Source organism: Drosophila montana, unplaced genomic scaffold, assembly GCF_035044405.1.
Source record: "Drosophila montana isolate Dmon_TW-CO22-7 unplaced genomic scaffold, ASM3504440v1 contig_2794_1, whole genome shotgun sequence".
Classification (NCBI taxonomy): Eukaryota; Metazoa; Arthropoda; class Insecta; order Diptera; family Drosophilidae; genus Drosophila; species Drosophila montana.
In genome coordinates, this window is record NW_026997664.1 from 30852 (window position 1) to 58179 (window position 27328).

The 27328-nt window shown below is 37.7% G+C and overlaps 1 protein-coding gene and 1 long non-coding RNA gene across 2 annotated transcripts in view; one reads left to right on the forward strand and one right to left on the reverse strand.

The window, feature by feature from the left end:
• The window catches only part of LOC135430029 (uncharacterized), a 49133-nt gene extending 22697 nt beyond the window's left edge, over window positions 1-26436 (reverse strand). Inside the window, exon 1 of the mRNA XM_064684587.1 lies at window positions 26004-26436. Coding sequence (XP_064540657.1) covers window positions 26004-26341 — 338 coding nt within the window. The 5' untranslated portion in view covers window positions 26342-26436. The remainder of the gene's footprint in view (window positions 1-26003) is intronic.
• On the forward strand, window positions 176-1138 carry LOC135430031 (uncharacterized). Its single transcript, XR_010436516.1, has 2 exons — window positions 176-505; window positions 564-1138. It is a non-coding gene; the product is annotated as an uncharacterized LOC135430031 (long non-coding RNA).
• Window positions 26437-27328: the final 892 nt, after the last annotated feature.

The following is a 27328-nucleotide window of genomic DNA, read 5'->3' on the forward strand; positions in this document are numbered from 1 at the left end:
AATGACATGGAGGAGAAATTATTTCCCCTTATTATTATTATTATGGGAGGCGGCAGTGAAACTGGGCAAGCACCATTTCTATCGGCTCGCGCCTATTATTTATTTATTAACCAACACTGGCAGCTTTCAGGTTATCTTAACTTTCAAAATATTATCTTTAATAAATAACTAAGTAAACAGAAAATATGAAACTTAAAGAAAATGTAAAATTAATGAGTTTTTAAGAAAGAATTCTTTAAGCTTATGTTTAATATGAGCACTATTGGCAGAAAAATCAAACCGCATTTCACTGGGAAGACTGTTATAAAGCTTTAGTGATCTGACCATAGGCTCCGTATTTGCATAAGCAGTTCTATGAATCCCCACAGAAAACGGCAAATGTTATCCCAAAGATCTGCTCGGCACATTAACGTTAACGCAAGCTAGAAGAAAGGGCAGTCAATTATTCCTACAATAAAATTGTTTACAAAAAGCAGCGCTAGTCGACACCTAGCTGTGTATGGCGGTAAGGGGTCAGCAAAGTTAAGGCAATGTAAATTAAATTTTAAAAACTGTTTTTGCAGCCTTTCAATCCTGTTTGTGTCCAAACAATTGCGGATGGGCTCAAGATTTAAGAAGCATACTCTAATACTGACCGCATAAAGGCCGAATATAAAGATAATCTTGTGGACGGGTCTTTTAACTTGCTAGAATTGCGCCTAATAAACCCAAACATCGGCATAATATAGTTTATATGCTCAATGAAAAAGAACTTAGAGTCAAAAATTACTCCTAACGGCATAAAAACATTTGCTAAATGTGATGTGATAGCATTTAGCTAAGTTCAGTGATAACTGGTTATGTTTACACCATTCAGACAAGTTGTGTCAGTCCTTCTGCAAAAACAGTACATCATGCTGAGACGAAATGCATTTGAATATTTTATGGTCATCGGCAAATAATAGATAATCGGACGAACGTAAGCAACTCCCTACATCAATAATAGACAAGTTAAATAGAAGCGGACCAAGACAACTCCCCTGAGGGTCCCCCAAAGATGCGACATAAGGTGCGGAGAAAGTATTGTTAATGCGTACGCTATAATAACGATCAGACAGATTGGATTTTAACCAGCTTAATAAAAAAGAGTGAAAACCCAGCCTTGACAGTTTCTTAACGGGAACGACGTGACTGACCTTATCGAAGGCTTTAGAAAAGTCAGTATACACTGCATCAACATGACGCTCAAAGCTCTGGATGCAAAAATTGTACAAAATCGCTAAATTGGTCACTTTAGATCTGCCCGGCGAGAAGCCATGCTGTCTAGGCAAAGGAGATATGTTTACCGACCATACCCTTAAATAATTTAGAAATATTACTTAGTTTTGCAATGCCCCTGTAAATCTGATTCCTGAGAAAGGTGGAGTGTCTCGTGTTTTGTTGAAATTCAGGCTTCCAACGGGTTGCAGCTGCAATAAAAATGGATATTCTCCGTTATCGCAGCCCTATAACTTATAAAATAATATAATTTCAATTAATAAACGCATTATATCGTGCTCTAGTGAAAAGCCAAATTTGACTTTAATTCTTGGCTATAGTTTCAAAACAGTTGCTGATTCGAACTAAATTACAAAGGTAAAGAAAGTTAAAGTTAATCACTATCTCTGCTGTTGCCGCTGCTGGCGTGGCTAATGTCGTTATTTTTGCTGTCACATCCACTGTAGGTTAGTTAAGATGTCATATTCAATGGAACGCTTCCACGGTTGTGCCGTTTGGTGGAATAGCTTGACATGCCGCACGTGCTTCAATTTCTACACATTGTGGCCGTCTATCGTACTTAGTTTCTTTGCATGTTTCGTATGCTTTTGCTAGTGCTTCTTTTCCATTTTCCTACCTTAAAATAAAAATCAACTTTTAGTTTTCTATGGGGCTTCTGTGAGCTTTGGTGTGTTCTTTCATTACAATATTGTTCTGTTTTTTTTTGTCTGTAAAATCTACTAATTCTTTCCGGGAATATCTAAATGAACTGAATATCTGACTGACAGAAGTGAAGCTTAGGAAACAAGGGTTTTCGTATGGAATTTTGGAATTTTGAACTAAGCCGTACTAAATGTAATTTTGGCTGAATTCGGTATCAATTAAAAATCGAACTTTATAACCGTTTCTCACTATACATTGAAAATATGACAACGGGACACCGTTTAATTTACAAACTTAAATCGTCCTCTTTATATCGAGCTATCAAGTCCTTAACTCCCTCCCCTACAACATTAAAGTAACTTTGTTCTTAAACATCGATAGAATAGGGTGCTACTGCCTCTGTCCCGTCGATCGTAAGCTTGATATCACCAGTGACACAACAGGGGCCCTGTATATCTCGTGGCCGGTCGTCGTTTTCGTATCAGGTCATTGCGCTATGGACTATTTATGTAGCTTATATTTGTATACCCTTAACCCATTAAAAACAGGTTGTTGTTGTTATTTTATTTCTTGTGTTTCAATTTGTTTGTATATTTTTTATGAGTTTCGAATAGCAGGCAGACCCACATTGGTCTCTGATTAATATTAATTTTAAGAGTTTACAAAGAGTTTACAAAGGCAAGCGAACCCGAATTGGTACGTGCCGATTGCAGCGAAGCGACAATTGCGACAGTTAATATGGTATGTTTGAATAATGCAAGTGGCCGATGTGTACCAAATGCACGAAGCGAACGAACTTACCTAACTCTATGCGCTAGGCCATTAAATGATCGTTAAAGCGAAGGGCGCCAGATCAATGTAAATAATGTTGAGAGCGAAATTTAAGCAATGCAAGTATTATAAGTAAGATGCTGTTCTTATCAGTTATGAGGTCGCTCCAGGTCGCTTTTGGCTGCGAAGCCAGTCATGGGTAAAGAGGGTATAATGTAGTTGTGCAAATGTATGTCACAGGCAAAAGAAAGCATCTACGACGCCATAAAGTATAAATATTCTTGATCGTGCAACGTGTGCCTATATTGGCACGTGTTTGCGGCAGCTAGCCCAAATTGCAAGAATTTCTGTATGTATGTACACACACACATTCATGAACATCTTTATTGAACTCTATCAACAGCATTGCGATTGCGATTGGGATTGTATTGTATTCTGTGATGTGTTTATGTGTTGCAATGTTAATTCGCTTTTTTCTCGTTGAAAAGGAATTAGTGGTATGGCTGTCGAGTAGAGATGGCGGCTAGTATTGCTGTCGGTACGGGTTCAATTCCCAATGGGGTAAATATTTTTTTTATTTTTTTGCTTAAGCAAATAAGCTTGTAGCGCGAGTCTCATTTGGTGTAGGTAGAAGAGGGTTCAGGATATCCCCTATTCGGGAACTCCCGACTAGAGCCTCTTACTTGTTTAATCTAATTTATTGCTCAGTTTCAATATGTGTTGGTTGGCGTTCCGGCTTCTAAATCTAATAACGCGGTGGCTCTAAAAGGTTCTGCCTGATTGGTGCGGAGTGTTGTGGTTCAGCAATTTGTTGCTGTATTGGTACACCGGAGCGGGTCATGTGCCCTCCGGATGATAAACCACGTTCAATCGGATGTGTCGCGGATTACACAATCTAGCGTCAAGGTTTCCTGCTTGTCAACCGTGTTATTTTACACTATAATAAAAGAGGGTGTTGTTTAAATTCGAAACAAAGGAATTTAGTGTTTTGGGCTCTCTACTAATCCAAAATAGTAAAGTGCAAGACTTAAGCCCCTTTGTTGATTTTGGCTATCTTTTAGTCAAAGCTCTTATAGTTTTCGGAGATCCTTCCTGAGCACTAATCTGATTTAGTATAAGGGGCAGCTGTTAGTAAAAAAAATTGTCTGCCTGATATAATTCGTGAATTCCTAATGGGCTCTTGCGAGAAGAGAGATTCTTCTAGGTTTCTTAAGTTAGCATAATGCAACGAAAGACATTTGGACATTGCCACTTATGTTATGCGATTCTAGTATTTTTCAAATCTCCTCTGTCATAATTTATTTGTTTACGATTACTATTACATTCCGAAGATCTGGGCTAGCAACAGTTGAGCTGAACGCTCTGTCCTCATGGTGCTGCGTGTTGGTCGGCAGTTCTGAGTGCCTCACCCAAAGGTAAGGGGGCTGATACATTTGGAAAAATCTTCTTGCTGGTTATAACACTTTATCATGGAATGCACAAGAATATTTTCACGATCTATTTTTAGTTTTATTAAATAACTTGTTATAAAAATATGTGGCCACCAGTAGTTTCTTTATATATTGCAAGTTGATAAGATGTTTTGTAATATATTAAAAATTTTAATAATACTATGTAAGGTGTGTGCGAACAATGTAAAAATTCCTAATATATAATATAAAATGTAGTAAATAATTAAAAACAATGTAAAAGTTATCCAAATTTTTGAGCAATGTTAAAATATAAAAAGTGTTGAAGGGATTATCTAATTTTTAAGTATGGAAAACATTTTTCGTTTTTATTATTATTACCTGAACCCATTAAAAATGGTTAAAATGGTATTATGTATTTGTGCAAATGTATGTAACAGCCAGAAGAAAGCATCTCCAACCCTTGATCAGCATCAAAAGCCGAGTCGGTCTAGCGATTTCCGACTGACTGTCTGATGAGAAAGCCTTCGGATATCTGAGTAGTTTGGATGACAAGTTTATTCTGAACAGCCTACAAAGCGAAACGTGGTATACATCAAAGCTTAAGACTATTGTACAAAATGTATGGTGTTGCTCTAAATATTTATATAAAGTTGCAACGTTGTTGCTGAGTGGTTTCCTGTCGATGAAACTTGATTCCGGGTTGAAGAGCACAGAATGTCCTGACTGGCACAATTGTTGTTTTTAGGGTGCCAAACAAGGGGGTTTGGTGGAGGCTGCAGTGACATACTCTGGTATGGTAAATCGCGCGCAGTACGAGTTTTCCTCGGATAATCAGTATCTTGTTCCGTTTGCAAGTAATCGATATCAAATATCTTTCATTTTATAGCTATCGCCACATCCCGCTACTAGCAATACAAGTTGGTTTATTATCTTTAATTAATGGCTTTGTGGTGGTAAAGGGGAGGTGGCGATAGCTATAAAATGAAAAATACTTGTTATATATACTATTCTAGAAGCTAGATGTCAAGTATGGCGACTCTAGCTCTTATTATTTACCAAAATTGCTCAAAAAACAGGATTTCGATATCGATTTTGATCGATTACTTGGAAACGCGGCAAGTTATCGAAAATCGGAAACAAACTCGTGTGGACTAGGAGGACCTACAGCTAAAATTTCAAGCCTCTAGCTCTTATAGGTTCTGAGATCCTTGCGTTAATACATACGGACAGACGGGCGGACAGACAGACGGACATGGCAAGAATATATATATTTTATGGGGTCGGAGTTGCTTCCTTCTGCCTGTTACATACATTTGCACAAAAACATTATACCCTTTTTACCCATTTTCAAGAAGAAGCAAGTGCTGAAGCCGATGCTAAGACAAAACAGTTTGAGTGTCGTACGAGTGACACATACATACGTATATATGCAAGTGAAATATGTGAATGTGTGTATGGCTTGCCCGAACATGATATGCCTCTGCGTGAGATTAATTGGTGACGCCGCTGCCGCTACCCTGTAGAGCCAGAGGCAATGTTTTGTGCCAGGCATGAAAATAAGTTTGAGGCCGATCGGATGATAAACAAAAAAGTTACATACAAACGTTTTTCGCGATTTTTCCACACTTGCACGTGCACCTACATCACATAAGGTAACTACAGTGAAAATTTCAGCTTCCTAGCTCTAACGTTTGGGCTGTGCGTTGATCACCAATCAGTCAGTCAGTCAGTCAGGACAAACAGATTTATGTATAGAGATGTCTGTCCGCCATTAGACAAGATCACTGCAGCGAGCAAGGGTCTTAGCCTAGCTTCAGCACATTTATGACATCGAGGTGTTGCACCTTGCACGAACCTTGCCTTAACAAAAAACGAATGATAAACAAAAGAAACAACAAATTACATTTGAAAGAGTTTGAAACGTTAAAATTTTCCTTTTTCTTTCTCAAATCACACTCGATTGCTAAGGAATTTGATATTCAATATAAACAACACAAACTTATATTATACCATTTACAGACACCACTAAACTTCATTCTCACTACACGGAGGATCAACACCAAACAAACAAAAGAAACTTAAGGAAAAATTGGCTAACACACACATAATTAAATTAAGATACACTATATAACACTAACACTATACACATAATATAAGCAACATATATATATACATTTACAACACACAATTACCTATTTACAACATAATACCGTTCATGTCTAACTTAGGTAGGATTAGGAGAATAGTTCCTACAAGAGGTGCCAAACGTACTAGTAGCATTTCAGATATAAGAGAAGAAAAAGCATTTGAAACCATGTCTGTTGATCAGGAAATACCCCCGGCACAACCCGCCAACTTGCATATGCAAGAAAGTAGTGAAGTACTTCATCAGTCGGGGACTAGGTTAAACTGGGATGAAATTAAAATTAAGCTTATAGCCCACTTTGCGGACAAGAGAACCGAACATATTCTTATGGCAGATTTAGGCATCCTTTCATTTCAAAGTTACCCAGTAGGAAACCTGTACGAAAAGATAGCAGATACAGAAAGGGCTCCTCTCAATATCGTAGAAGAAAAAGAAGTGAATCAAAAATCGAAACCAAAAGAGATATTTTTACCAATGTTTGACGACATTTTTAAACGGAGTACGCGGAATTTAGGATGAACAGTAAGAGGTAGAGACCCAACCGATATAGTAACAGCTTACGCGGTTGCAGAAAAAGGAATTTACTACAAAAAGACGTATGAATGAACCACCGGAAAGATCAGACAGATTTGGTAACAGGGAGCAAGCAAACTGAGGGTCGGTACCAAATGGGCGCCGAAACCAATCAAACAGACAAAGAATTCGTTCAAAGTAAAGAAATTCCAGTAATAGCAACAGAACATCATATCGACGAGACCAGAGTAACAATAGACGAGACCAGAGTAGCAATAGACAACAAAAAGGGTACAACAACGACAGATACAAACAAAATGATAAATCTAGCGGACAGACAAGGGCAACAAACTTTTCTTACCAATCGTATAGGTCAACGAACTCTAGGAGCAAACAAACCCAGGGCAACAATCAGTAAGAAACACACAATATAAATGACAACGAAAATTTTCAGTCTGTAGCCTCAGCGACCAACCAGGGTACATAAGCAAAAACACGCATAGTTCACTCTTACCGCACATTCTAATAGATTCCCCACGCAACTAGGCGATGGACTGACCAAAGACAATATGAACACTAAGATGAGTAACGCCCATACATTTGCATGCGACGAAAAATTGCATGCCTGGCGTTTCATCTGACGTTTGAGTTTTCGCACGACATGCCTGCCGACGGCTGTTCGTTCAGACGAACGAATGCCGAAGCCGCGGCTTGCTGATGCCCTGACACGAGCAACGAAGTTAGTCGCCAGTCTGCCTTTTTTACAAGGCGCAACTTGTACAATAACTATGTTAAGAAATTATCACACATATATTTATTTCACTTTTATTTTTGGACAGTGTATGCTCAGAGAAGTTCTTGTCTCAGCCAATGGCGTGCAAGCACCAATGTTTGTATGTGTGAATTATGGATGCATAGCTACATCAAAATACATGTGTATATGTATTTGTGTTGTTATTCACTGCCTTCGCTTTGGCTGGTGAAGAAATAAATTTTGTTAGTTTTTTAGCGCTGATCATGTACTTATCCCAAATTAGTATTCACATATGAATGCATGTTGTGTATAATTTTTATTTTTTAGAAATAAAAAAAATTAAAAACGAGCGCAAATTTTGTGTTTCCGAAGATTCATTTTATCCATTTTTTTTTGTTTATATTATTTTGTACTCCGCCGGTCGAACTAGCTACCGAAGTTTTTAATTTACCCTATTTGTATTTTTTGGCACTCTTTTATTTTTTAACTAGCGGGTATAACCCGGCCTTGCCCGTGGCACGTATGTTATAAAATCAAAAAAGCTTTGAAAATGATTTTGAAACTGATCGGACGGGAATCAAACAACTTTAATGCAAATCGGAAAACTCTTAAAATTCACCAAAAAAATCCTAAAAATGCATTTTCCACCGAAGGAATTAAGATTTTGCGAGAAATGTGAAACACGTCTCTAATGATTTTTCTTATAGATCTTTGGAAATAAATTTGAACACAAAACGTCATCCACCAAATCTTCGACCCCCATTTGCACCAAGGAGGGATGGATTTTTCAAGAAGTGTGAAACAACCCTCAAATGAATTTGAATATATATCTTTGAAAATGAGTTTGGGGCCGATCGGATGGTAAACAAAAAACTTTCATACAACCGTTTTCCGCCAATATACCACTGTTGCGGGTGGAATTTTCCAAATCGTCAAAATACGTATTCATTAAGTTCTTATTGAGAGCTTTGAAAATAAGTTTGAAGCAAATCGGACACAACTTAAAACGCCGCCCAAAAAATCTTTAAATCGCATTGCAGTAGCACGTCAGTGCTGATTGGCTTGGATATTCATAATGTCTTTATTGAATTCAGTAATGTTCTTATACTGATATCAGTTAACAGCTACAAAGAGAGCGAGAGTGTGTAGCTTGCATATGCCTGTTCTAGTGAGCATATACATATATGTAGCTCATGAAATGCGCTATGGAGCGTGGGATATGCAGCGTAAACGGTCAGCTAGTGAGGCTAGTGAACCGCGCTGCGTAATATGAGACAGAGCCAATACATAAAGTGGCTCTGGGCTTGTTTACTGTATAATTGTTATTGTATGCAACAAAGTGCCACATACTTTATTTATTTAAATACAGGGTGTTCTGTTAAGGCATATATACACTACACCTCCCTTTTTAGAGAAATGACGTAATATTCTATGGAGTAATTTAAAGAGTAGTGTATATATTTTGTATATATTATTAATATTATTTTTTTTTTTTTTTGCTTAAAATGAAGTGTATATAAAAAATGTTGTATATGTTTTTTTTTTTCTTATATATATATTAGTTGTATAGGAAAAATTTTAATAAATAAATTTTTTTTTTTTTAATAATACTATTAATATTTTATTTTTTTTGCTTTTAGCAAAAGAAATTCATTATTTTCTATTTTCTTTCTTGTTTTAATGTATTACATTTTATTTATTGGTTGATTCATGAACATTTTTAGTTATTATATTTTTTTAACCTATCCTTGTGTTCTCTCTGTTTTTTCTGTTTGCTATCTTTAATTAAAATATTATCATTAACTTCTATTGTTTCTACTGTGTATGGTCCTCAATATACTGAATCTAACTTATGACCTGCTTCATTTCTTAGCAATAATTTATCTCCTATTTTTAAGTCAAAATCTGCAGTCTTCTTATCATAGTTAAGTTTTCTATAAGCCTTACCTTTTTCTAACAAATGTCTAGCTCATTTATATGCTATTTCTAATCTAAATTTTATTTCTTTAGAATAATCGTCTATATTATAGATCGGTTCAGTTGGTTTGAAGTCTAACTGGCAATTGAATCGTTTTATAAAGTCAATGCCTATAATTCCATCACATGTTAATGAGAAAGTTGAATCTACTTCATGAAAATCGTGTGGAATTATATAGTAGTATAGTAGTATATTTGTAGCTCTATTGATGCTAGACCTTGGGACTTTTTGACTCCCTGGCCTATGCCTTGGATACTTATTATTGTATTATTTTGGATGTCTTGATAAACATCGGAATGGGCTTCGAGAAGTGAAATATCTGCACCTGTGTCACCAAGGAATGTTAATTTTCTTTTGGTTAGTGCATTCTTAAATAACACATAAATATTAAGACTCGGATATTATTGTTGTGTCCTCTGTTTGAGTTACCGCGGCACATAGAGTTTCCTCTATATCGGCCTCGTCCTATATCATTGTTATTGTGGTTACGATAACCATGATTGTGGTTATTACCTCTTCCGCGGTAATTTCCACGATTACCCCTTTTATGTTGTTGCTGGTAGAACAGGACAGTGTTCGAATGTCCTGTTGCTGTGAAACTATTGACAAATTTTGACATAGCATCGTTCATGTTACTGAATGTGCCAGCCTGCATGATAACTTTTACCTTATCAATGGTACAGTTGTTAGTCATTGCCTTGACAGCCAGCGTTGTGCTGTACTTAGTGGCTAGATCTAATGATAGCCATAGTTGATATACATAGGTTCCTTCCAGAGACTTTGTCAACTTTTCTACTTCTTGAACGCTGTTCTATTTCTTTGTTGTAGATTAAGTAATTTTTGCTAAAATTACTCCTTTTTTTTTTTTTTTTTGTTTGTTTATTGTATTGAATCAAAAATAGCATACATTTTTATTACAACACAGTTGGCTTAGGTGATATTACGCCAAGCCTGGTTGGGTCCTCAGGCTTTATCGTGGACAAACGTCAAAGGCGGCTTTTTGAGTAAGGCTGCATCGTCACGTAGGTAGTCGGGGGACTCTGGGGCGTCTCCTAAAATTTACTTCTACTGATTCTTCTTTGACTTTGGCTGGTTGATTTGGCAATTATTTGAACAATTGTTTGTTCATCGCTTATTAGATTTCTAGCATTGCACGTCAGCTTAGTCTTTATTAAATTGATTGCTAATGTTTCATGCGCACCTTTTAGGGAATCAATTAGATTCAATGCGTCTTTGAAACTTTGTAGATTATCAGCCTTTCCATGTTTGTGCCATGTTTTCAATTTTTATTTCTTCTACTTGTTCGGTTTCAGTTGATTGTGTCAAGAGTGACCAATCAAACGTTACCGGCGAGTTTAATGCCGATGGTAAATGAAGCTGGAGATTGTACTTTTCGTTTAAGTTTGCCAGGTTATCCCTTAGACGTTGTAAAATGTCTGAAGTTTGGACTCTGTGAGTTTATGCTGCCACTCCTTAATTAAACTCCTTATTTCATTGTATTCATATACAAGAATCTCAGTGTGATTAATTATGGTTGGTTGCAAAACTGGTGCGCCTTTTATTTAGGCACTTATATTATTTATCGAAATTATATCTATGCAGCTTTATTTTTTCGACTATTTGGTGCCATTCCATGTGGCACTTCCCCTACTTAATTATTTGCATTTAAGCAGCGGCTTAGACCTTGTCTAAGTCGTTAGCCCTACTCATGTAGCGTTTCCTCAGTGATTTTTTATGCAGAAGGAGGTTCACCGATGCTATTACAATGAGTAATGCGTAGTAGAGTAGTGCGTGGTATCTACAACTTGTACCACGTTTACTACATTGGCAGTGTTATCATCTGCCTTGGATTCTTTTCCACCCATTATTAATGACTCTTGACTTTTTTGTTTTTGTTTAATTAATTAGATACTACCTGTGCAGATCGAAATTTTATTCGAAAAAAGAACAAAAATTTTGCGAAAAGTTACATTATTACATTTTTATACCCTGAACCCATTAAAAATAGGTAAACAGGGTATATTGTATTTGTGCAAATGTATGTAACAGGCAGATGGAAGCATCTCCGACCCCATAAAGTATATATATTCTTGATCAGCATTAATAGCCGAGTCGATCTAGCAATGTCCGTCTGTCTGTCTGTCCGTATGTATGAACGCAGGGATATCAGAACCTATAAGAGCTGGAGATTTGAAATTTTAGCTGTAGGTCCTCCCAATGCCCGCGCAGATCGAGTTTGTTTCCGATATTCGATAACTTGCTCCGTTTCCAAGTAATCGATAAAAATCGATATCGAAAGCTTGTTTTTTGAGCAATTTCGGTAAATAATATGAGCTAGAGTCACCAAACTTGACATGTAGCTTCTAGAATAGTATATATATATATCAAGTATCTTTCATTTTATACCTATCGCCACCTATCTACCACCGAAAAGCTATAAATCAAGTTAATTATCCAACTTGTATTGCCCATCAATTTAAGCCACAATTTATATGCAATTGAATTTTTGAGAATGCACAAATAATTTTTAATCTATTCTACAATAAGATGTACTGTCGAAAATTTCATAAAGATCGATTAAGAAACACAAAAGTTATGTCGCACGTGTTAGCAAGCATAGCTGCTGCGCAAATTCCAAGAATTTCTATATACATGTACACACACAACATTCATGCGCGTCTTCTTTCAATTCTATCAACAGCATTGCAGTTGCGATTGTATTGTTTTCTGTGCTGCTATTTTACTTGGTATTTTTTTTCGTCAAGGCTCAATTATTGGTGTGGCTATTGAGTAAAGGCGGTGGAAAGTAGCGCGGTCAGTGGCGAGTTCGAACCCTGCCGAGCAAACTATTTTTTTTTTCCTGGTGTGGCTGTTGCGTAGAGGCGGCAGCAAGTAATGAGGTCAGTTGCGAGTTCAAACCCTGCCAAGGGAACTTTTTTTTTAAATTTATCTTTATTACTACTAAAGCAAACGACCGCGTAGCGCGATCTACATTTGGTGTTGGAATAAGAGGGCTCAGGGTATCCTCTAGTCGGGAGCTCCCGACTAGAACCTCTTACTTGTTTTTTTTTAATTTGGTTTTTTTTTTTTAATTTGGATTTTTTCTTTTTGTTGTTTTGGATATTATCTATTTTGGCAGAAGGCCATTGTACATTTTTTTTTTGTAAATTCCTACTTCGATCAACGCAGTGATCTCCTCTTTAATTTTCGTGCAACTGTTTAGGTTGTACTCTGCCTTGACGCACACAACATAGTGGGCGTCAATACAATTTTATAAACATTTAATTTAATTTAATTCGCCGTCTTATGTGGCTGCCTCGTTGCGGCCAGCGTTGGCGGTGCAGGTCATCGCACAGGCCGGAGTGCTCCTCGGGAATGGCTGCTTAGAAATCGGCCCGATATATATTGGCCGATAGATCGTGGCTAGGACTGCAACAGTTCTGCCCCCTAGACAAGTCATAGATTGTAAGGGCGAGTCCTATGCTGTTTGTCATACGTGCGAAGTGATGGAACTTTGAATCGTGGATCTCCGTCATCCACGGGACCAGCTGCGTCATTCGTGGGGACGGCTTCGTCAGCTTCTTCAATTGCCATAAATGCAGGTTTTAATCTTTCGATTGACAATGCTGTTTCTTTGCCATTGATTGTCCAGGTCATAGAAATATTCGTTGGGGAGGCGAAGTGTGCAGCCGTACAACATTTCGGCAGTTGACGCTTGGAGATCTTCCTTGAAGCACATTCGGAGGCGAAGCATTACAGTTGGAAGTAGTTTGCTCCATGGGGTCTACAGGTTGCACATTAAAGCGGCTTTAATAGACCTATGCCAACGCTCGATCATGCCGTTTGACTGTGGGTGGTATGGTGTCGTGTGGATGTGTTCACTTCCCAATAAATTGGCCAATGATTTGAAGAGCGCGGACTCGAATTGGGCCCCTTGGTCGGTGGTGATTATCAAGGGATACCCAAACCGTGATATCCAGCCTGACCAAATGGCATCGCAGACCGTCTGTGCTGTCATATCCTGCAGAGGTACTGCCTCCGGCCAGCGAGAGAACCGGTCGGTCATCGTCAGGCAATACCTGTATCCACCTGCCAAAGGCATCACGACAATGTCGAGGTGTATTTGATCAAATCTTCTTTTTGGTAGGTAACATCGAGTTGTGTTTATGACATGGCAAGCCATTTCGTGACCACTCCAAGATGTCCTTACGCATCGACGGCCATACATACTTAGTACAAATTTGTTTGATTGTAGACCTGCCACTAGGATGAGAGAGTCGGTGAACATTTGAAAATATGTTGTATCTCAATTTCTGTGGAATATATGGTCTAGGAATTGTTGTTGATACGTCGCAGTAAAGAAAAGTTTGCTCGTTGACTTGCATTGACTGTATTTGTATTTGTCTCTCCATTTAAAATGCTTATCAGTTCGCTGTCCGTTGCTTGGGCCGCTTCAATGCTTTTTGTATCGATAGTCGTCGGTATCGTTATGGCATTGATCCTGGAGAGCGCGTCTGCTACTACGTTGTCGCTGCCGTTTACATGTAAGATCTTTGTGGAGTACTGGGAGATGAATCCTAATTGGCGTTCTGGCGCTCTGATGCTTTTCAGGTTTTTGGGCGAATGCGTATATCAGCGGCTTGTGATCAGTTTTAATTACAAAAACCCGTTCTTCTAGCATGTGCTTGAAATACTTGATAGCTTCAAAGATTGCTAGTAGCTCCGTTTCATATGTGCTGTACCTGCCTTCCGTTTAACTAAGCTTTTTCGAAAAGAAACCTAGGGGCTCTAGTGTACCTCTGTTGTATTGCTCCAGTACCGCACTGATGGCTGTGTCGGAGGCATCATAAGTCAGGCTCAGATCTGCGTGTGGAGAAGGATGAGAGAGAGTGGCTGCATTTGCAATGCTGGCTTTGCAACTTGCAAATGCCCTGATTGTCTTCGCCGTCCACTCTACAGGTCGTTTGTCATTCTTTTTCATGTTGCGAGTAAAATCATTGAGTGGTGACTGAGTTTCTGATGCATAGCGGCGATAGTAGTTCACTATACCCAGGAAGCGGCCCACTTCTCATATTGTTTGTGGGCGACCATACTCTGCGATCGCCTTGACGCGTTCCTCTGGAGGTTTAAAACCGTTGCCATTAACTGTGTAGCTTAAAAACAATACCTCCGTTTTTAAAATTTCATTTTTGGTCGTTAATCCTGCGGCCGTTTGCTTGCAGGATACGTAGGACATTGTTCACGTGTTGCTTATGTTTCTCCACTGAGTTTTGACATTATCAGGATGTCATCTATGTAGCAGAACACATAGTTGACACCTCGGAAAAGTTGGTCCATGAAACGTTGGAAAGTTTGCGTTGCATTTTTGAGTCCAAATGGCATGTATACAAATTCAATCAAACCAAGGAGTGCATACTGCAGTTTTCTCAATGTCTTCTGATGCCATCGATATCTGATAGTACGCGCGCTCTAAGTCTAAAGTTGTGAAAATGTGTTTACCATGTAACCGGTCTGCGAAGTCGTATATGTGCGGTATCGGATAACGATCAGGAGTTGTTATCGCATTTAGCTTCCTGTAATCGCCACAAGCCCGCCAACCACCACTGGTCTTTGCTACCATGTGCAGCGGACTTGCCCATGGACTTTTAGAATAGCGAAAGATTCCTTCGTCTATCAGTTGATGGATTTGTGCTTTCGCTGATGCCAGTTTCTCACCCATCAGTCGCCGTGGACGATCTGCTACTGGTGCCCCAGCTGTGATGATGTAGTGGCGAACTGCATGTGATGGGCGATTTTCGCGAGAGTTGTTGGCCGTGCTGACCGCCTCCGTATGTTTTGCGTGAGGGCTGTATAGTTTTCGTGCATTATTTGCAGCTTCGAATTGCTGCGAGTTGATTGAATTGCCGAAAGTTGGGTGCTCCTGCGTGGAGATAAGACGTTGTTGCTTGATGTCTATGAGCGAAATGGAACTGTAACAGAAAGTCAGCGCCAATTATTGCAGTTTGCACATCACTAATGATGAATGACCACTTAAAGCTCGAACTCTAGATGTAGGTTGCCATATGTTTGTATTATGGTTCGGTTTGCCGCATATAATTGCAGCTTTCCTTTTTGTAGTTTGCTGTCTGTTATTGTGCAAGGCACAACTGACAGCTGACTGACTGATTAGTATGCAGATCCTGTACGTGTAGACGGTGGTCTTGCCCCCAGCCATTTGCGGGTGCTAAACGACGCATGTGTGTAAGGATTTCCGATGGCTTCTTGCCGGTCATCTCGCGACCTTGCAGAAGTCTCTTTAATTTTGAGTCCTCCGATTCTGCAAAAGTTTCGAGAAGCCGTTGCTTCAACGCGCCGTATCTGTTATTCAGAGGTGGATTTGTGATGAGATCCTCGATGGTAAGAGCGACATCCTCCTCCAAGTATACCGACACCAAGTCGAAGTTGCGATCATCAGCTACAACATTGTGCAAGAGAAACATGCGCTCCAATTGTGCAAACCAAAGTTGAGGATTGCAATTTTTTGATTTTCGGAGCGTGCTAAGCATTTCCTGCTAGTGGCCGTGCAACCGACGATTGAAGTTGCTGCACTTGCACCTTCAATTCTTAAAGTTCTTCATTAAGCCCGCTATCTTGGGTCGCCATGTTTGTTGCGTCGAAAAATTCGTCAGTGTCGCGAATTGTGCGCTTTATGGACGTGGACCTCACGTGTCCTATTTAACGTTCGGGGTCACCACTTTGGCCTCTTGGCCAGGTTTATTCTTAATATTAGCTTTATTTGTGAGGAAGTATTATAATTGTAAAATCGTTCGTCTTCTGCCCTCTTGTCGGTCTTAGCTCTGATTGGCAACTTCTTGTCTGCTCCTCGTGAATGGTAGCTTAGAGATCGGCCCGATATATATTGGCCGATAGATCGTGGCTAGGGCTGCCACACATAATATTCATAGAAATTGGCTAAAAATTACTGCCGATAGGAGGCGTTATACTGTATATGTTGCTCATGAAATGCGCTCAGACGGTGCGTGGGATATGCAGCACAACAAAGTGCCGCACACTTTATATTTAAATACAGGGTGGTCTGTTAAGGCATATACACACTACAGTACATTATATTTTTAGCTTTTCGCTCTGTCGGCTGTGAGAGCGCAATGATACTGATTTCGTTTTCGTTCTCAAATTTCAAAAAAGCAAGCATAGGAGCATTTTGTTGTATGGCGTTACTCATCTTATTGTTTATTTTGTCTTTGGACTGACTATCTCCAACGGTAGTCAATAGTAGTCACCAACTATACAGATTCAGAAACCATCATTCACTTTGACAAACCACTAGACGTTAAAGAACATATAGAAACCAATTTTATCGAAGTTAACTTAGCATTCCAAATGACTGCGGACACCTTATTAAATTCCAACAATTTCAATGAGAAAATAAGAACACAGAAGAAAGAAAGCAATTAAAGACTCTTTGCTTAGAATTCCCAGAAATTTTTAATGACGAAAGAAATCAACTAACTTTTACGAACAGAGTAAAACACGAAATTCCAACGACAATCGAAATCCCCGTCTACACAAAACCATACAGATATGGACTTAACGAACGTAAGGAAGTTTGAAGACAAATAGACAAACTACTGGGCCAAAAGATAATTAGACACAGTCACTCCCCATAGAGTGCACCTGTATGGCTTGTACCCAAGAAAGCAGACGCATCAGGGGAAAAGAAAGAAAGAAAATAAGAAGAAGAAAAAAGGAATATAAATTTAACGAAAAGGCAATCAAAGATAGGTACCCAATGCCCATAATTAACGAAGTTTTAGATAGAATAGGTAAAGCTAAATAGTTTTCAATATTAGACTTAGCCAACGAGTATCACCAAATAGAAATGAACTATAAAGACTTACAAAAGACAGCCTTTTCGGAGGAAGGTGGAAACTTGGAGTTCATTAGAATGACATTTGGGCTTACTAATGCACCAGCAACCTTTTAGAGAGTAATGGACAGTTTGTTTGGAGACCTTCTAGGAATACACTTTGTAATATTATTTATATGGATGATATAATAGTATTTTCGAGCTCACTACAAGACCATATACAACACCTACGAAACGTTTTCCCAAGAATAAAGAAAGAAAATTTAAAACTACAAATGGACAAATCCGATTTTCTAAAAAAAAAGATATAGAGTATTTTGGACATGTTGTAACATCAGACGGTGATAAACCAAACCCGTCAAAGATAGAAGCTATAAAAAAATTACCAATATCCCATAAAAAAATTAAATCTTTTTTGGGTTTGATGGGTTATTACAGGAAATTTATAAAAGATTTCGCAAAAATATCAAAACCTCTGACTAAACAACTAAAAGAGAAAGCTAAAGTAGTCTTAAATGTAACGACCCAATACTAATTTACCCCGACTTTTCGAAACCATTCATATTAACAACAGATGCGAGCAACGTAGCTGTGTTATCACAAGGACCTTTAGGGTCTGATAAGCCAATTTCGTTTGCAAGCCGAACACTAACCGATACAGAAGAAAATTATTCCACTGTCGAAAAGGAAACGCTTGCCATAATCTTGGCAAAAAAGTACTAAAGTAAACTACGACCCTATATCTATATCTATCAAAAATTTAAGATAGTAACAGATCACAAGCCATTAACCTGGTTAATGAGCTTTAAAGAACCCAACTCCAAATTAGTCAGTTGGAAACTTAAACTAATATATAAAAAGGGTTCACAAAACATCGCAGACGCACTTAGTAGGATGACACTGGAAGTAAACATGAACGACCACGAATCAAACGAAGGGACTTGTGGAGAGACAGTACACTCAGCACAGGACAATATAGAACAGTTTGTACCAATATCAGAATAAGCTCTGAATGATTTCAATATACAAGTTATATTAAAAAAAGATGTAAACACAAAAATCGAGATTCCCTTCAAAAACAAAATTAGATTATCATAACAGAACCTATTTTGGATGAAGAAATGATAACAAAAATCCTAAAAGCCATTTTAAAACCAAACAAGACCTGCGCAATGGACGCAACAGTCGAAATATTCAGAACAGTATAGATAGTTTATTCTAAATTCTTCGCCCATAGCCAACTCTACTAGTTAGTTAGATGTACGGAATTTCTGAAAGAAATACCTACACCTGACGAACAACAAAGAGAAATTAGAGAATACCTCATAAAAAATAACCATAGATAGCTCATTTAAAAAGAGTAATAAACTTCACTCACATGAAACAAAAAATCGTCCAAACTATTAAAAACTGTGACTTATATCAGCCTATGAAGTACGATAGGCAACCACAAGAAGTCTCATTTCAGGAAACAGAAACTCCCCAACAACCATTAGACATAATACACATGGACATATACACAATAGCAATGTATTGACAATAATAGATAAGCTATCAAGTTTCGCACTAGGGTACACGATACAGTCTAGAAACAGTATAAATATCGTTAAATCAAAGGGCAAAGGCTTCATTCATCTCTAACGGAAATATACAGAATAATATTGGACAAGAAAAACCCGGAACATATTAAAGCACTAACTGCAACAGGCTACACGCCATACGAACTAATTTCAGGAAGAACACATATGTTCCAAAAGACAGCAAAATTTACAAACGAACATGACTACTTACAGGAGTAAAATTTATACCAAAGAAAATTATACCCCGAAGTAGCAAAACAAATGACCGACAAAGTACAGAAAAGTACATGTAAGTTAAACGCAAACAAACACCGAAATTAGAAAAAGACGAAATCATTTTTCGAAAAGAGAATAGACGAAACAAACTAACACTCCGATTTTCAATTCAGAAAGTCTTGAAGGACAAGGGCCCCACATTCATATCAACTAGGAGCAACAAATCCATAAGTCAAAAATAAAACGGGTTACTAGAAAAGCTAACACAAAATAAAAAAAATAAATAATAAAAAAAAATTAAAAAAAAAACAAACTAATTAAGACAAAATATAACCATGATACTTAAAGATTCTATTATACGACCGGACAATACATTAACCTACAACACTTGGAACAAGGTACTCCTATTGTTAAATTAGAGCTAGGACAAGCTATGGTAATTTACAAAATATTCTCACATGGAGTGCGCATACAGGAATATGTAGACAATATTGACCAATTCGATAAGGCTCTAAAGGGCTTAAAGAGCGTTTAATTTTCTGGTGAAGCTGTAGAAATTCTTGAAGCAAAACTAAGGCGACTTAAGGAAAAAGAAAATGTTTTTGTGCTTAGGAAAAGACATATCAATAAAGAACAAAACGTAATAAACACTTCTATAAAAAATTACAAAAATGAGGTCTATAAAGAGCTAAATCAGGAACATAACGAAATATATGTCTTACAGTATATTAACAGAATAGGATATAACATAGATATGTTGTACAATCATTTGAACAATATTTTAGAAAGTATCCTACTAACAAAATTTAACATAATTCCAAAATTCATACTATCAATGAAGCAATAGAACAAATTACAGACATTTTGTCTAAAAAAACTTAACAATAATATCACAAGAGCATTATACAGACTATTAGAAATGGATACGTTTATATTTAAAACCAGAACCAGAAGAATATAAAATTGCACACATTATCCCATTACTACTTAATACAGCATAATTTGCTTAGCTGCCTCGATACTTAGCTGCATCGGTAAGATAGCTGCCTGAAATTTTCTTTTCGCTGCAATTAGACCTAATTTTGTATGAAATTAATTACGTTAAGTGCATCTAACTTAACAGCCTTTTGCATTTAAGCGCCTCCTGTCGGCAGTTATTTTTTTGCCAATTTCTACGAATATCATGTAAGTTAACTGCGCCATCTATGATCAGAGGTGCTGATTTTTGATTTGTTTTCTTATGTACAATAAACTGTATTGAAATTGAATGAAATGTAATTTAAATAGATAAAGTTAATAAAAACTATCAAATAAATTTATTAATCTTAGTACTGTTAAATAGAAATCAGTGCAACTTAAAAAAGTCGAGGTTACTATGAAATCGATTCACTTGTAGGAAAAAAAAATAAATTAAGATAACTGCCTTTTAAGGATAGCTGCCTCTAATGTCTGTGCAAAGTACTCGAGGCAGCTAAGCAAATTATACTGTATTACAAAATACCTGAATATGTAGTATATAATAAGAATAACATTGAAACCTTTAAACAAAAATGTAACAAAATTCATAACCAATATTTTTGTAAGACACAAGTTGCCAGAGTTCCAACGTGGGACATAAGCTGCCTAAAAGGATTATATTTTTTTTTTTTTTTTTTTTCCTTTCCTTATTATTTTGGTTTATTTTGCGCTGGAATCGATCAGTGCCTTCTGATCTCTACCAAGCGGAGTTAAGGGTATAGAGTATAGTTATTATTTAATAACTTAAATGATAATTACAGACTTAAAAATATATAACAGTAATGGGAAAGGGATGTTTAAGTGATGCGCCTCGTTGGTAGGTCGTCGGGGTGTAGCCTTCGGAGGCGCCTCTCACTGATGGGCTCAGCCAGGGCCCTTGCGACCGCGTTCGGATGCTGCACCAATTTGTCGGAGTATCGGCTGCTGAAGAAGTTGAGCTGATCTCCGACCTTTGTTAGGCGGAGATCGCGTCCGATGGCGTCTGTTGTTACGTACCATGACAGGCCAGCAACCTTGCGTGCTGCCTTGGCTTGGACCACTCTTATGCGACGGAGCTGGTGTGCTGATGCCGTGCCCCAAACTTGGATCGCATATGTCCAGATAGGCGTTACCATAAAAGGATTATTAAACGAGAAAAAAGCAACATGTGACGTAATGGAGGTTGGCGAGCAAAAGCAAATTTTAGAACCAGAAAAAGGGTTCATCCTTGTACTAATTGATACAAGTATTACAGCATTGTTATAAAAGACCAAATATTTGAAAACATGGAAACTAAACTAGAAGACAATATCAAAACGACGATACCACTTTACAAGGAAGTAAAGGTAAACAACGCCATAGAAGAACTAAACTTAAAAAGACTACATTTGGAAACCATGAAGACCCATAACCGTATACTTACCATTAAAAAGATCACAACAAATCACCTTATTACAATTTACGCATGTCTTATAATAGTAACTGGAATAATATTACTCCTACTATACTTAAAAAACACAAACGCATTTCTTTCAGGCCATACTTCCGCTATGGCCCTCTATTCAATCCTGGGGGGGAGGAGTTACCTTATCAGTCACACCACTCACGAAACCACCAAGAAGTAGTAAATAAGTACATTGCAGCTACACCGTATACAAAACAGCCAAATAAGTACATAGACACATATGTATGTATGTACGTATGTATCTACATACCAACAAGACGATGACCACATAGAGCAGAGTACATTGTGCTACATTGTACAGAATGTCAGCGTTTTAACAGGATGCAGAAATTTCAAACTGCACAGACGTGCATGGTTTATTTCAACCCAAAGTCGGTATTGAATACAGACATAAGGACATCTGGAAGAGGAAACCTAACTACTTCAGGACAACACGTTACCATCGGTCACGACCAAGGAGGTAACTCGTGCATTGAGTTATCAACGGAGGCCTTAAAGCTTTTAACAAACTTGCCAAATCTACTATGGCAGTGGGACTTCTGAGTCGTGTCTAATGATTCTCACACGAAATTTGATGAACTTAGTGCTAATGTGTTAAACCTTGAGAAACTTTATGACGGTCTGAAAGCAACAATAGAACGGAATTGCATTGTGAAATCTAATCCTAATCTTGCTTCTAAGAACATAATAAATACAAAGACTCAACAGCGCGTCATAGAAAGCGATCAACAATCTGTTTCAACAGCTACAGGGGGCATTGATCTAGGTCACTTACCCGTCTATGTAGCCGAAACGCATGTAGAGTTTGAGAGCGAAGGTTTTGTAACAATTCGGAACAAGCAAAAGAGGAAACGGGCAAACAATAACAATAAACTTGTGGTTGGCGAAGCGCCTGATTGCTCACAGTTTGAAGTAAAGCACAGCTGAAAATATTTACATGTTGGTAAATTCTCAACCAAAACGCAACCAGAGCCGGTGTTGAGATATGTTGCTAACAATCTTAATGTTAATATTGACGCGCTCAACGTCCTTCAAGCTGGTTAAACTAAATGCGGATTTATCATCAATGCGATTTGTCAACTTTAAGCTGGGGGTTCCTGAACCGTCATTTGCAAAAATCTATAACTCTTCGTTTTGGCATTTATCAGTAAAAGTGTCACAGGCCTAAATCTGCGAACGATGACACTGCAATAAATCTGGAAGCAGCCATTCGCCCACGCACAACTTCGCCGATCGAGCAAGTTGTTAATATTGCTGTTGTTGTAGCGGATAATCTCGAACTGCTTTTTTGTGAGAAATACCATGCATGCTTTACCCTGCTTCGCCAGTACAACAACTTTTTCGTCTAATTTCGCTGCACTTGGCTCTCTTCGATATTTGCTGTGCCGAATGAATTGCTAACATGTTGCGTGCTGCAGCTACTCTTCGCATACTCTCTTTATCAGAGCGCTGCCCTTATCTTCGAGGTGCGCTCTCTTCGCCGGACTGCGTTTTGACAATCGGCAAGAGGATTTACGATAATCGTATAGGGCCATCCCTTCACTTGCGTTGGCCACTCTTCTCGCTTGGATTATTTGGAGTTCTGGAGCGCTATGCTTGGCTACGATTTGCCATTCTTTATCGGCGCCAGTGCGTCAACTAGCTAGTCGCTCTTCTGATACACTTCACGTCTTGGGAAATAATTCCTTAATACCATCACACCATTCAATTCCGCCTGCCTTAATTAAAATTTATTATCAGCACATATCTGGAATGCGAATAAAATCTCAAGTGCTTCACATGGCAACATTCCAATGTGATTTTGATGTCATAGTACTAGTTGAGACATGGCTCAACTCGTACTTCTATGACGCTGAACTTTTTGATACCAGAACCTTTCGTGTCTTTTGTAAAGAGAGAGACTCGCGAGGCGGTGGTGTTATAAAAGCTGTGCGACACACATTGCGAATTGAAATGCTACAGCTAAATTACGATGACTCTACACTGGACCAGTTGGCCGTGCTCGGCGGTGGTCGGCGGCACTGACACTATTTGTAAAGCGCACGTGGACAACATTCACAGCATTCACCAAAGTCTGGCCACCGATGGTCGCTATGTGTTATGGAAGATTTCAACCTTGGCAAACTGGCATGATCGTCAATTCCTAATTCCACATCCTATCTGCCATCCAACGTTCATCATCCACTCGAAATTGTTGTCATTCATGAATTATATAGTATGGGCTTATCCCAAATTAATAAAATTTTCAAACAATTGCATAAAATATAAGATCTAATTTTTCTGTTCGTTTGTCAATTCGAAAAGAACATCCGTAATACCGTAATACACTTGGGACGCTGTACGCTAATTCGGATTTAGGTATAGCAGATCTCTTTGCCAGATATTTTAGCTCGAACTTTCAAAAATGTTTTAAATGCGACTAGGGCTCTTTCCTTCTCTCCATTCCATTTTAAATCTAACATTTTAAATTTAGGAAATATTATATTTTTAAAGGAAGATTTCTATGCAGCCGCTAGAAGCCTTAATAACTCTTCTCAATCGGACTGTGATGGTATATCAGCACTTTTTCTAAATTCGTGTATATTATCTATGAGCCTTTACAATTACTTTTCGCCAAATCCCTCTCTGCAGGAGTATTTTTAAAAATGTGTAAAAATTGCTATAAACACGCCAATTTTTAAAGATGGTAAGAAATGCGATATTCGAAATTATAGGGGCATTGCAAAACTAAGTAATATTTCTAAATTATTTGAGGGTATGGTCGGTAAACATATCTCCTTTGCCTAGACAGCATGGCTTCTCGCCGGGCAGATCTAAAGTGACCAATTTAGCGATTTTTATTAAGCTGGTTAAAATCCTATCTGTCTGATCGTTATTATAGCGTACGCATCAACAATACTTTCTCCGCATCTTATGTCACATCTTTGGGGGACCCTCAGGGGAGTTGTCTTGGTCCGCTTCTATTTAACTTGTCTATTATTGATGTAGGGAGTTGCTTACGTTCGTCCGATTATCTATTATTTGCCGATGACCATAAAATATTCAAATGCATTTCGTCTCAGCATGATGTACTGGTTTTGCAGTAGGACTTACACAACTTGTCTGGATGGTGTAGACATAACTAGTTACCACTGAACTTAGCTAAATGCTATCACATCACATTTAGCAAATGTTTTTATGCCATTCTTTCATCCTATTCCATTAACTCGATTTACTCGTAAATCAGAAGCTTTGGACTCATGAGTAGTTTTTGACTCTAAGCTCTTATTCATTGAGCATATAAACTTTATTATGCCTAAGGCGTTTGCGATGTCTGGGTTTGTTAGGCGCAATTCTAGCGAGTTTAAAGACCCCTTCACAAGATTTTCTTTATATTATAAATAAATAAATTCATTTGAGGGGTGTTTCACACTTTTCGAAAAAGTCATTTCTCTTTGGTGGAAATGGAGGTTAAAATTTTGGTGGGTGACGTTTCGCGCTCATATTCATAACCAAGGATCTATATGACAATTCGTTTGAAACGTGTTTCACATTTTTTGCAATATCCAGTGGCATTCTCAGATTTTGTTGGTGAGGTTTTAAGTTATGTCCGATTTGCTTCAAACTTATTTTCAAAGCTCTATATAAGAAATTAATGAATACGTGTTTCAGTGATATGGAAAATTTAACCCACAACAGTGGTGGGGACATTTCGCGCTCAAATTCATTTCCAGAGATCTACATATATGAAAAATCATTTGAGACATGTTTCAAATTTTTCGCAAAATCAAAGCAACCTTGGTAAAAAGTGCGATTCTACGATTTTTTTGGTGAGGATTTAAGTTTTGTCCGATTTGCTTCAAGAAGAACTTAATGAATACATAAGAACTTAACGAATACGTGTTTCAGCGATTTGCGAAATTCCACCCACAACAGTGGTAAGTTAACGAAAAATGGGGGTATAAAAGTTTTTTGCTTACCATCCTATCGGCTTCAAAATCATTTTCAAAGATATTTGTGAGAATTTATTTGAAACGTTCTTGGGAGGAAAATTCGTGTCAAAGGTAACGAAAGTTTCTTCTTCAGCTAAAACATTTTTAAAAAGAAGTGGAGATCAAGATGGGTAGATTTGAATTTTCTACGGGCGTGTTCTTTGTGGACAGGTAATATATTAAAATTAAAAAATTAAAAATATAAAAATTTTAGCACAAAATGTGACACCAAAACGTATTGCCTTTGACATTGAATACATTTAAACTCTCTTTTATTTATACATAAGAGTGCGGTCATCGCTGCCTTTCCATTTTCAGTGAATGTTTCTTTTTTTATTATAAGTTTTCTTCTTTCAATTGATTTGTTTTAGCGTGTTAAATACTTTCAACGTCGAATCTAATAAAAGTATAGTTATTTCTCACTTATTATCTTACCTGAAAAACAAACAAAGGATAGCTAAGTTGCATAACACAAAGTTGAATCCATGTGGCTTTTGAAACAAAGGACGGGTAGCACGAGCGATGTTTGTCAAAATATTCCAACCTTTGTGATTCGACAATACGTTTTCTTCATACTCTATCTCCGGTTTTAGTGTAACTTCATTACAATTAAGAACGCGAGTAATTGGTAGTCCTCGATTAAATTTACTGATCCAATCTACTGCGATTAGTGCCTGGTGTTCTTTATTTTGAGACAGCAGAAACTTTGGACTTTCGGGATAATATATAAGTAGAAGTCCTCCAATAACACCGGGTAATAGACTGAACAGCATTATTAAACGCCATGGTCGAAAAATAAAGTCGCCAAGTATATTAATAGACCAGTCCGACGATAATATGGCCCAAGCGGTCGCTGTCAACGAAATAATAACATTTTCTTAATATTTACAAAATATTGTTGTTAACATGTACATATGTATGTAAACACTAAACTGTTAGACGATTCGTTATCTATGTCGAACAGCTGACTATTTTTTGTCGGGAGGCGCTGAAAGATTACGCTGAAATTGACATAACGATGTCAGTAATAGTAAGTCAGAGGATTTGTATTGTTCTTAGCAGGCGGATCCGGAAAAAGAAACTGCGTATCTGTACTGAGCCGAATTTATGCCTAAGGAAACTGATAATTGAGATCGGTTGTTGGAATGGGACAGCAGTATTAACAACTTAATTGCACAGATCTTGAGTAAAAACCTGCCTACCATGCTAGGTCAAAGCATGTGGACAATTGGCATAATATTGTCCGAGAAGTATTCAAAAGATATGACATCTGATGAGCCTACCAAGAACTTTTGTTTTGTTAAATTCATAATTTTACCCTACATTCTTTTCTAATTATTTATATTTTATATATCCTTGTAATTTTCTCATGAAATGTGTAGCACATAGAAGAAGACCTCTCCGAACCCATAAAAGGTATATATTCTATATCACCAACAACTGCTGAATTGATATAGCCATGTCTGTCTGTTTATCCGTGCCTCCATCTATCCGTCTGTCTATTTTTGTGCGAACTAGTATTTCAGTCTTCAAGATATCGTCTTAAAACCTTGCATAGGTTCGGTTTGCTGTTGAAGGCAGTCGGATCGGACCACTATATCATATAGCTGCCATAGGCCGAAGAGTTGGTTCTTGTATGGAAAAATTTATTGTTTATCTAGATTTCTTAGCCTAACTCTTACCTACTTCTCATATACATGCAAAGCCTTATCAACATCGGAATACTATATTAAATAGATCTCATAGGAACGATCGGTCGA